This window comes from Anoplopoma fimbria, chromosome 2 (genome assembly GCF_027596085.1).
Source record: "Anoplopoma fimbria isolate UVic2021 breed Golden Eagle Sablefish chromosome 2, Afim_UVic_2022, whole genome shotgun sequence".
Taxonomy (NCBI): Eukaryota; Metazoa; Chordata; class Actinopteri; order Perciformes; family Anoplopomatidae; genus Anoplopoma; species Anoplopoma fimbria.
This window is the reverse complement of record NC_072450.1, coordinates 15968204-15984536: the sequence shown is the minus strand read 5'-3', so window position 1 is coordinate 15984536 and position 16333 is coordinate 15968204. Positions and strand designations below refer to the sequence as shown.

General features: G+C 40.1%; 1 protein-coding gene across 1 annotated transcript in view; it reads right to left on the bottom strand.

The window, feature by feature from the left end:
• Positions 1–3448: 3448 nt before the first annotated feature.
• kiaa1549lb (KIAA1549-like b) overlaps positions 3449–16333 on the bottom strand; it is a 53256-nt gene continuing 40371 nt past the window's right edge. Inside the window, exons 13-22 of the mRNA XM_054616908.1 lie at positions 15289–15479; positions 12612–12742; positions 11580–11704; positions 10580–10809; positions 9438–9570; positions 7027–7401; positions 6847–6941; positions 6169–6317; positions 5224–5375; positions 3449–3921 (exon numbers count right to left, since the gene is read on the bottom strand). Of these exons, the coding sequence (XP_054472883.1) occupies positions 3658–3921; positions 5224–5375; positions 6169–6317; positions 6847–6941; positions 7027–7401; positions 9438–9570; positions 10580–10809; positions 11580–11704; positions 12612–12742; positions 15289–15479 (1845 nt within the window). The 3' untranslated portion in view covers positions 3449–3657. The remainder of the gene's footprint in view (positions 3922–5223; positions 5376–6168; positions 6318–6846; positions 6942–7026; positions 7402–9437; positions 9571–10579; positions 10810–11579; positions 11705–12611; positions 12743–15288; positions 15480–16333) is intronic.

Here is a 16333-nt window from a genome sequence, read left to right as displayed (position 1 = left end):
GCACAATATATTATGAAACTGAGACCCTACACACAAATACAACATTTTGTCTTATTACTGTAACATACAACCAAAAGCAGCAAAAGTACAGAAAAAATAAACCTCACTATATACAGTCATAATCATAAATTGTCTTACCTTTGTTGTTTTGTTATCAAAAGTTGTGTTCCAGGGAATGTCAAAGTGGCAAAAGGCTACTCTGATGTCTCTGGATCATTTTGAGATGACTGAAGGTCTCTTTTCATTTGCATGGCATGGAGCAACTGCAGTGACTCCTCCATGCCATGCAGGCCTACCTCAAGCCCCGAAAGCCTATCCTCAGCCTTCCATGTGAAAACATGGTGGGGTAACGTTACTGCACTCTTTCAAAGACATTCTTTTTCAATACAGGCCTGAGCTGTCCAAAATTAACGAAAGATTATAGGTTATTTTGAATAAGAACAGTTTTACCGCCTTTTTTGATTGTCTGCTCCACCCTGACCAGTTCCACCTATCCCTCATTAATTATCCATTCACCCTAAATATTTAATTGATTCTTTGTTCCATCCTCATTTATCGTGACCCAGAAACATATTTACTGATGCTTACACCTCTGCAGAAATCTCACAAGTGTTACCTTAATTATGATATCAAGATTATTCACTTACATTGTGTAGTTGCAGAGCTACTCAGCCTGAGCCAGACAGAGGCTTAATTCAATTAAAGCTCTGGCATCATGGCTGACAGCACCAACAGTACACAACTACCAACCTCTGAATCCCTTCACCTTCAACCATTTCTTCACCTCCTAGAAGAAGGGAAGAGTATTTGAGGTGTAACCAGATTGCAATAATAATCACCTCTACTAATTAGGTCCGAAATGATAAATTGGTAAACTGAAATACCAGAGAAGACTATGGAAGTGGAGCATCAGTACAGAAATTGTTTCAATTATTTTGATATTGCTTGACAGGAAAAATGGCATACAGAAAGTAAAGAAGGTATTGAAGACACAGATTGATGATTGATTCTTTAATAAAATCTTGTATTTAATTTCAATCATGTAGGCTAATATTTCTTTCATTCTCCATTTGTCTCACTTTCAAATCAATCTCTGAGGAACATCAAATATAACAAGATCAAGCACATGAAAAAAGGAAATGAGAAACCTGTCAGGAAGACAAAAAGACATTGATTTCATAGGTTTAGCTCACTTTATGTATCATTTTATGGAATAAATACATTTTTTTTCTAAACCATTTAACCAACTTAAAACCCTTTAATTTAATATCGCCAAGTATTCTCAGTTATCCAGCATGAGAATGTGGAAAGGTGTTCACTTCTGGTATACACAAAAATGGTTTCACTGTATTAAGTACAGTTCTTAAGACATTAAGTGCTCCTCTGAATAATGGGTAAAAGGACTATTGGGAAAACAAGCAACAACAAAGTTCTTGTTGAGTTTAAGACAAACAGTATTTCCTTGTACCTACTTAGACACCAACAGGCATGAGTATAAAAGAACATCTCTTGGAGGGGGTTGTTTAAAAACCATAATGCAAAAAGGCTAAATGCATCCAGTATACTGTCCTATGAAAGGAAATTATATAAAGGCATTTTGACTCATAGTTGTATTTCTATTTTATGACAGCATCGACTTTATTTATCAGCAAACCATTCCATGTGATTTGCTAAAATATAGTCAGAGTAGGCAATCTATAGCATCTGAATGTTTATGCAAACACTTTGCAGCACCCCTGCTATAGGCTAACAGGTACTCATCTGAAGTCAGTCCGACTTTCCATTCCTAGCTATTCTGCATTCAGAATCCATCCTAAACAATTGAATGATTTTATGCCATGGTAAAAAAAAAGAGAGAGTATTTTTCTGAGAAAGTCCATGTGTGCAATGATTTAACAACTTTCTGTTTCATTGAATAGATTATAGTTTTGTTTTGTGCACTGCCCTGGTATGGTGGCTTTAGTCTGACTTCAAAAACAGACAAAATAAAATAGGGTGACAAAGCTGAATAAGATGGCCAATTAAGTGATTCGTATAAAAAATCAGCAGGTTCAAACTGAATCATGTCAGCAAAAGCTAAATTGGAATATGAATGTCCCGATCTTCCACTAATTAAAGAGTTGAACTCCTTTGCTTTTGTTGCTGCTGGAATAATAATAGCAAGCACGAGTTCCCTTAATTTCAGTAGCTATCGGAAGGCTCATTAGCTTTTGTTAATGTTTGCAGTCTTTTGATTAATCTAATTGGATCTCTTCTTGCATGTTGATGCCTTCATGTCCTATGTAGATGATTTCAAACATAATTGAGAATGTGAAGCAGTTTTAAACAAATTTGCAAGAATAAATAGGCTTTTTAAGGTAAATGTCTACTTCAGCATATTTGAATTTTGCACCTTACAGACTGGATGAATCCAGTGCGCATTGATGTTCCACACTGATATGTTCACACTGAACACAGTGCTTCCGAAACAGTTCTTGGAAAAACAACAAGTACTGTACTGTACACTGAATCTGAGTCGACGCTCAGGCAGACATTCACAATGTTACACAATGTTTTGTGCACTTGAAACTTCTTAGAACAGGAGTACTGATGTAAGACCTCTCATTAGGTCAGTAGTTTACATGAACTTTGTCTTTATTCATGAAATGCACCCATTGAGACCATTAGGATGTTGTAAAATCCAGTAAACAAACAATGCTCACCTTGTTTATGGTTTAACTTAACAAGAGCAATGAGAATTGTTTTATGTCCTAACACCTGACTCCAATGGGCTGGTTATAAAACTGCTACTCTGTGGAAATAGGAAATAACTGTTTCATTTGGGTTTCTGAAAGTTGATGTTTTTAAGTATTCACTAAATAGCATCCGGTCAATGTACCTTGTGCACACCCAAACTAATAAATAAGAGATAAATGCTTTCCTCAAATTTCTTATATTTAAATGCAAACATTTTCATCTATTTGTTACATCATCATAGATGCAACTTAAAATTTCAAGTTCAATTGGTTTCAACTAAAAAGGTAGATACTTATATACTTTATTTAATGCCTTTGTTAATTAACAGTAACTACCTGTTTTGGTGTTGGTATCTGATATGAAAATAGTGAAGAATTTGTGGTGGTACGGATGCCTGAATGTAGTAATATTGATAGCCGTCTTGTTGAAGCTAACGGTCTATAAAAGGAGATAAAGCTAGATGATGTCCGAATACTGTACATGCTCATATACACTGTGGTTTATACTTATACCATCTGACAGGAAGTATTTGGTCCTCTCAGTACAGACAATAATGCTACTTTTTCCCTCTTCTCAATTGATTCGCAAATAAATGTCTGAACCTGGAAAATAAATCATATTCTCCATATTAAGTGCATCCTATTGACATACTGTATCTACAAAGAAGAGATGCATGTTGTTGCTTGGGACATCATCAATAGAGGATGGCATTTTTGTTCTCAAACAAGCTTTTCAGGAGCTGCAATAAACCAAGGTGTGTGAACAGAAATCAATCAGCAAGTAATCAGTGGGTTGAGTCCATTTTAACAGTACAAACATAAAAAAACTGTCTGAAGGAGCACTGCCTTTGTGTACCTCTGTCGAAGACCATTGCACAGGTAACCACCTCCTGCATACAAGAGGGGAGAATTAAAACTGAAATTAAAACTCAAATACGTCGTTCTGCTTCTTCGCCAGCTTGGCCACTTCCTGCCGGATAGCCTGCACGAGTGCAGAGGTGGAGAGGCTGCTCAGGGGCATGCTGTCCATGTCCTTCACCACCTGAGACAGCCTTTGCTGGGATGCTGGGCTAGGAGAAGTGGGTGGCTGCTCCAGTGCCTGGTTATACTGCAGGGGCAGTCTGGTGGGGCTCCCCTGTGGGTAGCGAGGATGAGGAAATGCCTCTACATACCCAGGCAGGGGAACCTGCAAGACAGGGAGGATGTGAAATCAGTAATGAAGCGACCTCATAAAATTACTGCCCACGAAAATTATGACTGCCAATTAGATAATTCGAAGGATACAGTATATGCGACAGGTATTCTTTCTTTTGCACCACAATCTTAGAAAATATTTAAATCGGTGATAAGCAAAAATATACACAATTGTATCTGGGAAAAAAAACATATGAATGAGAAAAAATAATGGGGAAAGTAATGAGCGTGGAGATCTACTGTGTGAGTGGCGATACTGAAATGTACTTTAGTTCAAACATTGTTTGAACTCCAAAATGGACTACTTGGTAATGTTGATACAAAACCTTAAAGTGTCAGATTTAAATAACAAGAAATAATTAAAAAAAAAAAGCAAAATAGGTGTTCATTTAGGAAATGTGCTCAACTACCCCGGAATTTGTTGTGTCCACTCAACGCCAGCCATAAATTCAGATCAGCAAATGGTTTCTATATGACACTGGTTCTGCAAAAAGACAGTGCGTGAAGGCATCTGGTTGAAACAGGCAAAACAGACAAGATGAAAAAAAGAGAACATTCCATACAAACAAGCAGACTCCTGTGTAGTGGAGGGGAGGGGAGGGAGGGAGGGAGGGACACACGGGTTATAACAGATTTGACAGGACGAATGGAACCCATCTTATTTTAATGAAAAAACGAGGAGGAGGTAGGAGGATTATTATTTAATGAGGCCCAGTCCTGTTCGAGGGTGGATAGGAAGATGAGTACGAACAGACTTCTGTCAGTGCGGTGGTGAGATTGTCTACAAAAGACAATATTTAAATACAGAGAGGCAATCTCACCTACACATGACAGGTATATTTCCCTACTGATAGCCCTGGCTGTTGCAGTGATGTAGTATACTTTCTGGCTCCATGGGGTGACTAGAAGTTATGAGAAATATATCAACCAGGAGGTGAGGGTGTTATTTCAATAAAACCCTACTAGACTCTCTGCAAGAGTCTAAAATAATAATGGATTGAGAGCCTCTTTTTTTAGAAGACCTTTTTGAACATGTGCATGCTCTTCTACTTCTTCTTCTACTAGACATCTCATAATAGTGACCTAGAATAGTTGATTTCCTGGGGTTTAATTATTAGGAAAAAGAGCTGTTGGTCCAAGGGGAGAAATGCTTCAAAACTTGAACCCTCCTAGTTTAATCAAAACACTGGTCATGTTACTCTACCTCTATACATTTCTCATCTTTCAGTTATCAGTTAAATTTTTTTTTAGTAGGATTGGCTGCTTCCTTAGCAAGCAAAATAGGCTTCCTTACAGAGTCTGCCCACTGTGGCGGCACATCCTCAGGTTCAGGTGGATAGGACATCCAGGACGGACTGTGGTAGGAGGTGGTTGGTGTGGAGACAAAGTATTCTGAGTAGCCGGGCCTGGTGGCTGGGATGGCATAGACGGCTGTTATTGGGTTTCCTACAGAGAAAAGAAGAGAGAGGGCCACTGGTGAATGTACTTCAGGATGTTGTATGTTGGCATGGAATCAAAGCACATTATGAGGTTTTTTTTAAATGCAGGTCGAGACCCGAAGTGAGTTCGTCGGTTTTTTGTGTTAATTTTTTTTTTTTTTTTTTTTTAAGCCTTTATTAGTCCCACAATGGGGAAATTATTTCTCTGCATTTAACCCATCCCGGAGGAGCAGTGGGCTGCAATGAAGCGCCCGGGGAGCAACTTGGGGTTAGGTGTCTTGCTCAAGGACACCTCGGCATGTTGCCGGTAGAGGGGTTTGAACCACCAACTTTGTGGTTACGGGACAAGCGCTCTACCTCATGTGCCACAGCCGCCCCAATAATTCATAGCTTCAGAGGCCTAGGTGCGAAATGGTAGGGAGTGAGCTTGAGGTTAAATACTTTCTGACTTTTTGTCCCTAAAAAATATAATCACAATCACAAAAAAAGAGTAAAATAAAATGGAAATCCTTTGATGCTGTAGTATTTATTGATGTATGTGAATGCTGCACATATGGGTACTGGTCTTAATATTATTATAACTATTCAGCAGGTTTTATTTCCCATATTATGCATTAAATGTATTCTATTTCAAGCATTTATATCAAGTGTGTTTTATTTTCCATCTTATTTTCCATTTATTATGTCATTCTATCACTTTTTTTATGTTCTTTCTATGTCTCTTTTTGTGCTGCATTTCTTGTATGAAAGGTCTTATACAAATAAAAATAATTACTATAATTATCTCCTCATATGCTTACCTGAGTAGTTGGACACAGGCTGCTCTGCAGTGATAGATGGAAGTACTGCTCTAGATGTTAGCCCATATGGGTTGTCGTCATGTTGACTCTGCATTTCAGTGACAGATGTCGCTGAGCTCCTTGCCTTAGGTCCCAAGTCAGAAGTGGAACTAAGTTGGACAGAGATTGGACATAAATGTAGAGTTACTGAAACTCTAGTACCACTAGATGGCAGACACACTCTATACAGAAAAGTCAGTACCTTATTAACATTCTTGCCAACTCTCAATGCACTAGTTCAATATTCAGAATTTAAACAAGGCCTTAAATCACCCCAGGCAGAGCACATTACCTGGTGAATATCTAGTCTCTGAACATGAATTTGAATGTGAAAAAATGTGGACTATTTGATGGGCTTTGAGATGCTACAGACAATGTGTGTATGCTTGTGTCTGCCTGTACCTGTGTGTGTGTGTGTGTGTGTGTGTGTGTGTGTGTGTGTGTGTGTGTGTGTGTGTGTGTGTGTGTGTGTGTGTGTGTGTGTGTGTCTATGTGTGTGTGTGTGTGTCTATGTGTGTGTGTGTGTGTGTGTGTGTGTGTGTGTGTGTGTGTGTGTGTGTGTGTGTGTGTGTGTGTGTGTGTGTCTCTATGTGTGTGTGTCTATGTGTGTGTGTGTGTGTGAGACCGACTCAGACTTACCGTCTTAAGGAGGTCCCAGGAGGGGGTCCATTACGAGGCGGTAAAGGGGGAGGAGAGCCCATGGCCATCTCAGGAAGCTGGGTGAAGCGAAAGGCCTTAAACAGATAGTGAAAGGCATTTAAGGTTACAAAAAATCTAGCACAGTTGTTAAGAGAGGGGAAATAATCTCATCCCATTTACCGGTTTGGGCAGGCTGCATTGATACATTTCTGCACCATAGGATGGTACCCACTGCAGGCCTCCCCGTCCACAGCTCATTGTACCCGGGGCACTGGTCACCACGTCTGCGTAGGGGAGGGGTGGCGGTGCGGGACTGTAGTGGTCAGGAGGCGGGTGGTGGTGATGGGAGTGCCTTCCGGATGTGGACTGCCCCCCTGAAGCCAGGCTGAATGCCTCCTCCAGCAGCAGGTGCATCTGCTGTCGCACTTCATCAATGGACGGCTGTGAGCTCAGAGTGGATGTCTCCGAATGGCCTTTCAAGCCCTGGCCATACATAAATCCCCTTGGCCCCATTAGACGGTCAACATTCGTCTCCTCAATCAACTCAGGCTCAGTCTAAAACAGAAACAAATACATCCACACGAGAATATGTATTGAGAATTTTTTGTATACAAGAATAAAATAGCTTTGAGTAAAGGCTCAGATTTCACGTCAGTTATATGGTGATGGATTGTGTGTGTAAATCTGTAGCAGCAGCCACGTAGGGAGGCATGTTCTGATTTACACCTGGATCAAATATTAGAAAATAAAACCTCTTCAGACTGAATTAGCGGGATATCAACAGATGCACCTTGAGCATCGTGGAAAGTAACAAGTTCTATAATGATCCTGTCATTCTCTCGGTGGGTTGTTGACAAGTTGCTGACTGAGCTAGAAGAGGCTGTTTAATGTTGCACAGAGTTTCTTAGACAAGTCAGCAGGAAGAGTTTGATAGTAGGTTCAGCCAGAACCATGCAGTTTTTATTCCAGTGAGTGCTTACCTGTATTTTCTGTACTTATAAGCAATTCAACAATACTCAAGAAGTTGCTGGAGGTCTATTATATGTGTGACAATGATATTCTATATATTCCCTTTTTGTTTCTCTTTTCTTATCTACACTACGGTATATATGGTATAATGGTCATTCTATCTTCCATGTATGTTCATTAAATTACCCTCATCATTTGTGTGCTATCTCACTCCATTTTTCCATCCTCTTTCTCACATTTTTTTAAGATATCCATCTTTCCATAACATGTACTCTTTCTCCATCTCCCAGCTTCTGTTTCCATCTATCCAGTCCTTATATTCAGTGATAAATGAATACAAGTTGAGGCTGCCCTACTTCCTGTGTGAATAGAGGGTAGCCACAGGAGAGCTAGCGTGGTGCACCTCATAAATCAGACCGCCCTGCAACACGGAACGGCGGAGGCTTGCATCTGCAGTGATGGGGTCCGCAGCCACACTAGTCCCATTTTAATCAACAGGGCCAGGAGCTCTGAAAAAGGACTTTGTAGCTTGTACTGGCTATTGTGCCATATTTCAAACTGGGCTGAACAGTTGGCTATACAGAGTTTGACCACAGCAAATACAAACTGACCAAGTGTCATGAAAATGGGCGGTAAGAATCAAGGAACTACTATTTGTCTAGATAATGTCAATTATTGGTGCTTGTCAAGACTCTTCTGTAATATAATTCTGAATTGTGTCATGTTTAGACATGTGGCCTTTTGCTCATGGCCCAAGAGGATATTTTCACATTAGACATTGACTTGCAATAGTAAGAAATTCACAGTTCCATATAATAACCTATCTATTTACCATATTAGTGTCCCAGTAATCCATGCTAGTGATCAAGCATAACAATATCAGAGCCAGTTACAGCTATGTTTTTTCCTGCTGTGACCATTCAAAATGGCTGGCAGGTCAGTGGCAGTTCACTGAAATACTTCTACCTCACTCATTTTTTTAGGACAGCTCAGAATGAAAACACTTTTTAGGAACGGTCTGCTCGATTACTCTCGGGAGCTCACATAATAGTATTCTGGCTTCATGGCAGAAGGAGCCATACACAGAGCCCTAATGGAACAATGAAAGAGTGGAGGCACAAACCAGCCATCCTGAGATGCATTACATATCAAAACGACAGGACCTTATAAACTCTTAATTATGAATGAACCACTTCCCTTCTTGCTGTGGCTTACTTGTTACCCCACCTGAGTAGAATATGTTTGAATTCTAGCTCAGTGTCTGCACAGTGACTTAAATAGGGCAATAAGGCACAGATTTAGCACTGACAAGTTCAGATTGATAATGATCTTTTATATTTTTACATTCCATCAAACTAGATTTAAAACAGTGGTATAAGGTTTTTTTTTATTTTATTATGATCTGAATTTGGTAACAAGCATATAAATATACTTGTATTTGAATAGTAGATCCCTAGCACATGATTAATACTTGATAATAAATTCAAAATCAATCTCATAATACCCAATATCATTCAAAAAGTACCAACAAGGTACTTTTTGAGAGTAGGTGCTATTTTTCAAAATGGTTTAACTGCATCTTGTTGGGAGACAGGGTCAGTTGGTGACGACATGTGACTCACATCATAGCCGCTGTTGCGGATGCCTCTCCTTGGTCTCTCCCTCATAACAAGCAGGTCCATCTCTGTTCCTCCAGGACTGGGACTGCTCAGACTCTGTCTGCTGCGATAGGCCGGCTGCCCTACTTGGGAATGTCTGTCAATTGGAGTAAAAGGTGGATTTTGTACAAAACAGACCTGGGGTATAGTTATTATAAATTGAAATCATTTGAATTCAGCTTTCTTGCTTTTCAGCCCTAGCTTCAGGGTGACTGTCAGTGAAGGGAAAGTGGGAGACAAGGGGTGGAGAACAGAGTGGGGGAATATTTTCGACTGATTCCAGGTTACCGAAAAAAGTACATAAAATCGATGTGCGGACCAAATATATAAAATATGTTTATATAACTCATAAGGACATCAAGTAAGAGAGCTGAATCAACAGTTTAAATAATAATGTTGTGCCATATGCCAGCGTGGGGTTATCCTTGAGGTGTTGCAAAGCAAATTCAATACTGATAAAACATCTAGAACAACAAAACTACAATGTACAATCTGTGAGAAAAGACAAGATGCATTTCAGAAAACCTGCTTTGAAATTATCACTTAGTTAGGTAAAGCATGTTGGTGCAAATGATCAGCCACACCCTTATTTCAACAGCAAATAACTGCTAAAATATTTATCTTTCTCACCATGGTGGGATATAAGAAATAACCATTCAACCCTTCGCTTCTCTGAGTCAACACACAAGCCAAAATTCAAATGTTGTTTCTGCTCTGAAGGCAGCTATTGCAGCTACATATTAATCTCATGCGGACATGTTGATCTGAGTCTGTACTAACCAAAGACCTCGCAGTTTTATGTGTATACATGAAGCAAAAGCAGGACAGAACCAGCATAGTGGACCATCCAACACCATGCAAATCCTCTTATCTTCATTATGGCAGCTCAAATTTATCAGAAAGGCTTGATGGGTCTCTCACTGCTGACTAAGACAGGATAATGACAACATTTGAGGAGACAGATTTACATATCTTTAAACTAATCCACCAATATGAACTGTCATGACACTTGCATCTCTTTGTGATTGCTCAAATTGTATCGTCACACTCTTATGTTTACCCTCAGCCAAACCCAGGTTCCACTTGCTTTTGCACTCTCCCCTCACCTCCTGTGAGACTTGACATAAGTGGAACCTCGCTCATCATCAGGCTCCAGTGGTCTGCCATGCTCACCGGCTGCCCTCTCATGGCCGTGCCGCTGTCGCTGCACCACAGCCCGACCACTGCTGCTGCCGTCTGTGGAGGGGAAGTCATAATAGCCCTTCCTCTTAGCCTTCAGTCTCAGCTTGTTTCTGTAGTGCTCAATGTCTGACTTCTGCTTCAGAGCCAAGTTCACCTGCAGAGAGAAAAAGCGCAGAGTGCAATAAAACATTAGGAGATGAGAACAAAAACAGGCTGCATGTGTTTTTATTCTGCTTCGTCTTAAAAGGGATGTGAAAGAATTGTTCTGTACTTGACTGTACAGATTGATGTATATCATTTTCTGGAAAATAACACTTAAATTCTTTTTTTAAATAATTAAATGGCAGGAAATGCCCATTTCAAGACTTAAACACTGGTCTTTTTATACACCTGATTGGATTCTTATTTGGTCATTAGATCTTCACCAGATGAAATCATACAATGCCATAAGCCACGTAACTAATTTAAAAGGGCGAAAAGAAAATTATATTTAAGTTCACATATTTGATTAAAGCCCTGGAAACCTCTTTAGTGATTCTTTTTTAAGAGTCTCACATTCACACTGTTCAGTAAACTGCTTCATAAGGTCGGTGTGGTTGTGGTTTAATCAGATCAGATTGATATTTCTGGCAACATACTGTAAGCAAACAACTCAACGCCTGTCATTACATTTTGATTAAAATGTTGCATATAACCTTTTTCCAAAAGAGCGCTGTTCACTTTATATATATAAAAAAACAAAAAACATGAATAAGGAAATTTTGCATGTGAAATGATCAAAGCGGCTCTAACTTTAGCAATAAATAGTGAGCTCATCTTTTTCGCTCAGGATGAGAAGTTGGTAGTGAAATTCAGGGCCTTTAACACAAGTACATGTTCAATAAAGTCTGTGTCTCTCTAAATGGATGTGTGCATGTGCATCACCTCTCCATTGACGATGGCCGAGTCCTGGCTGCGGTCAGAGGATGCAGGGTGTGTGTAGTGGGGCTGAGCCGCCATCGGCTTTATGGAGATGAGCTGCAGGGAGCCAGAGGAGGTGTCATATGGATCTGAAGAACAGAGAGGGAGTTCACTCACAAAGAGACTACAAATACCTCTAATCTTTGCATTGTCAGTCAGAAGGGGAACAAACTGTCACACCCCCTCTTTGTCTCTCTGTCTGCCCCCCCCTCATCACCTTGTCTTGTCTCTCTGTGGCTGACAATGAGGGGTTATGTCAAACATCCGTCGCCTGTGTCAGCAAATGAAGTAGTGGACGGAGAGGATAGATCACAAAGATTGGGTTGGCTTCAAAAGGTTGTGGCAATGCATCTCTGTGACAGATGAAAGGAGCTGACTTTGCACTTTCATTTCTCATCCGACATCAGACAAACTGGATTCAATTCTAGTTTCCCTTAACTCAGCTGATGAATTATTCAAATCCATCCATTAAGAAAATCATAATCTAGCTAGCTCCATCCAATTTACAACCAGGATATATAAATTGATAACTCACAGCCAACACATGTGGAACATTTAGTGACAGTGAACAAGAAGAGAACAGTGAATAGTTCAACGTCTGAACGGCTTTTACTTAATCTGCTCTTCATCTTAGAAGAGAACAAGATGTGTGACTTCATATGGTTTTTCTGCATTTTTGCATTAGTGATTGTGTGAGTGAGTGTCACAGCATTAACTAATCTGACACACTGTATCATGTCAGCAGAGTGTCTGTCTCATGCATATTCATTGGGTCCATCTCTGCTTACTGCTGAGTGGCTACCTTTCTGGCTGTAAAAAATAGCTGCAGTGCATTTCTCTAAGGGTACATGTGTGCATGAGAGACAAAGGCTGGGAAAGGGCTTCACACAAATAGAATGGGAGAAGACTTTTTTGGCATTTGTGACACACCTGACCTTGTGTGCAAAGGAGCTGTGGAATAAATTATTTGTATTTCCATCAGTGTGCGACTCTCACCGTCCCTCTTGCGCGTCTCCTCCTTTGTCAGTTTCTGCTGTGCTGTGACTTTCAGCACTGTCAAGCCTCTGCCGGAATTCAGCTTCTCTGATTCGTTGCTGATGACGGAACCGTCCTCACTCGGCAACTTGCTGCAAGTAACCATAGCAACAGGAAAAGGCGGTGAGCTCTCCGGAAGCTGGGCTCACAGCCAGGTTATGTCATCCCTCCCTTAAACAACCTCACCTTCCCCCCTCTCTCCCTTTTATGTGTGTATTTTGTACCTGCATGTTTTCATTAATGAACAACTTGTATGTTTATATGTCTCTACTACATTCTGTATTCTTACGTATGTGTCATGCATGTTTCAAAACCGGTGTGCGTTCATGTCGAGTGTGAAGCAAGACTAGTTCTTGCATTAATTGGACAAACAGTTGCTTTATCCAATTCTTGTTTCACGAGCTTCAAAAGCTGTACTGTAGTCGGAATTAGAGCTGATCAAGCAGCGGCTCGGAGGACTACGAGGCTGACAGTGACATCAAAGCGCCGTGGTCTATCCCCTAATTGTCTGGTAAAAATGATAACAGCAAAGGGAGACAGAGGAACAGCGGCTGCCCTCCCTGCTCTCGTCGAGGCAGGGCTGCAGAGCGCTTGCTCCGTGCTCCAGTCAAAGACGTGTTATGTGTAATAATTAATTGAGGTGTACAGAAAGCTACATTTACATTGGCTCTTTGAGAGGAATGTATGTTTGATCCAGTGTTGGTGTTTAGAGTCTAACAGATGTGTGACCTGTGTGTAAAACTGAAGTGATTTCAGAGAGGAAGAAGCAAATTAGACAAGATTGTGTACAGTACTTTGTGCAATTTGTTTGTATCCAACATGCGTAATAGCATTCTAGCCCTGAAGTCATCCTATCCAAATCTTTTTGAAGTTAAATAAATCAGTAATTTATGAAAATGTAACCTAACGGCATCATCCCACAAGTTTCTTTTCTTGCAGGACTCAACAGGCTTTTTTGGACCGATGTTATTTCAAACAGGTGAACGACAATACACCCTCACTCTAATCTCAACAAGAACTGTAAGACTACAGCTGCTTAAATGATTCGCTCGTCTGCTGACGGTATTGGCATCAAGTAGAGTGCTACAGTAAAATCATGTTGCACTTGCAGGAAAGCTGCTTTTCCATTAGCTATTTGTTCCAGATTGCATCATCTCATAATGAGATCTGATGTTATAAGATGTAGGCTACTTTTGTGCAGCTAGTTAAAGTCAACCAGGCTCAAGTTAATTAAAAAAAAAAGTACTACATACTATGTTGCACAATTTCTAACTTGGTTTTCATTTATGAAGTAACTATCTCTGTGTACTTTCTGAAAAATCAGAGGGAAAAAAGAACAAGCCTGTTGTATCCTGGAATAATAGCACATTGCAGGTGGAAAACCTGATAAAACTATGGATGATGACTGGAGACTTGATCTCATAACAAGAAGACAACCTTTAGAGCCAACAGTTTGATAAATAACAAATTAAAAACTTTTGCTGCCTCAGGAGTCTGCAAAATCATTACTGCAGGACCTCCGGTCTATAGATTTCTTATTCTGTCACATGCATTTCATTTGATCTCATTATCCAACATGGCTTTGAAAAATTACACCCTTTTGAATTCCTCGATTAAATAATTTAGCATGATTTAACATGGCAATTCATTTCCGAAACAGCGCTACTAACTGTCAGACAAAGAAAATGGTCCATTTCACCTGCCCACACAGAGAACTCTGTTAATTACCGCCTATCACTCAGCATCAGGGTAGAATGAGGACAAACAATAGGGCTGGAGGGATCTTTGTGTTTTATCGTCCTGCCTCTCTCTATGCGACCCAGGAGCTTTCTGACAGAGCGATGGTGCAATTGTTGAGATAACACACACACATATAATGTAGGCATGTACTACCATTTGGGGGGATGTTAGCCTTAAGGATCAACTTTGAAATCTGTTTGAATGAACTGTGATGATTCAGTCGATTATCATGGGTATCATTTGAAAAAACATGTTTCCTTCAAACATGCTAACGTGTTAAGTGAGACAAATACAGCTCAGACTAATGAAAAATTTGCATGAAAATCTACATTTTAGCTGAGCCTGGTAAACTGAGGTTAAATTATCCTAATCGCTTTTGGGTGTTATTTTCAATGGGATAGATATGAAATATGCTATTTCATATCTGTCCATGGCACAAGTAAACACACACACACATCTGTGGACAAATGCACATATCTATTTAAACTGTCACCTTTTGTTTTAATATTTTTTGTTTCCTTGATAGCATTATCCGTAACTGCTAAGCCTGTTTACGGTCCCAGGGGGGCTGGAGCCAATCCTAGCTGACATTGGTAGAAGGCAGGGTAAACCCTGGACAGGTCGCCAGACTATCGCAGGGGTGACATAGCCATTGACGAGCTGCATTACTTTGGACTGTGAGAAAAAGCTAGAGAGAGCCGCTGAAACGGGGAAAACATCTAAACTGCACAGTATTTACCACCAAAATAAGATTAATCACATCCTGTAATTCTGTTGTCCCTGCAAATATTTTGTCAAAATTGTCTGTTTGTTGTAGTTAATTAAGTTCACAATTTTCAAGATTTTGGTGATACAAAGTACAACATGAGGAGGTAAATATGTGTAGATATAATGATACCTCTTGTGTTTGTCAGAGGAGAGGCTTTTCTTATTGGCAGTTCCGTCTTGCTGCAGGGCCTTTTCTAGTGAAAGTGGCGTGTCCTGAATTTGTAGAGACATTACTAAGGTATCCTGACTGGCAGGCAGGGTCTCCTCATCTCCTCCCTGTTGGCCCAGGTGCTGCTTGGCATAGTCAAAACCCTGGACTGGCTGATGGACGAGTGTTGAGTGAAAATAGAGAAAGACAAAACAGACAGATTTAAGTAAGATTCATTTCTATTCACATACCTGCAGTGACATAAAGTTGAGAGGAGAAACAAAGAGAAAAACTTTAGCCAACCAGAAGTGTCACATAGCATATTTCAAAATAGCTCAAAAACGTATCTTTTTAGGAGAAGTCCAGAGGACTTAAGGAACTGAACTGGGATTACTGCTCTACTGTGCCTTTGAATAGATAAGCAAAGATTCAGCCGAGGCTGTTTTTGCATCTTCATCCAAATTCTTGTCAAATAAATGACTCACAGTGGGTGGTGACAAGATGAGATATGCAGACTCTCACAGAAATATAGCAGTTAAGTTGAACGTTTGAAAATAAGAGGGAGGAGGTAGAAGATGGAAGAGGATTCATGGTGTTCTACCTAACACTGGACGTCAAAGTGTTTTATAGTGGGTGTACCGAAAGAGCCAAAAGAGTTCAAACCTCCAAACTAATACACACATACACTGAAATATTTAAGACAACTCTCATTGCAGTGTCATAAATTGTCAGACACACTTCACGGCCTCAATGCAGCCAAGCCGTGGTGCAAAATCAATATGTGATACTCCCCCGACTAAAGAACAGGCATCCTCTCTCTTCCTATAGCACACACATATAGAGAGTCAAGATTTTCATTGGATCCAGTTTTCTCACAAACTAGAAGTGCTATTGTAGCTGATCTCAAAAGTGAAATCTCGAACAAGGGTGTATGATGAAAGTGTTTGGCTTACAGACAGTGAATGTAATATAGACGAGGCAATGCAAGAGCCTCATTTACATTTTTAGGAGCATTTCAAGAATATTT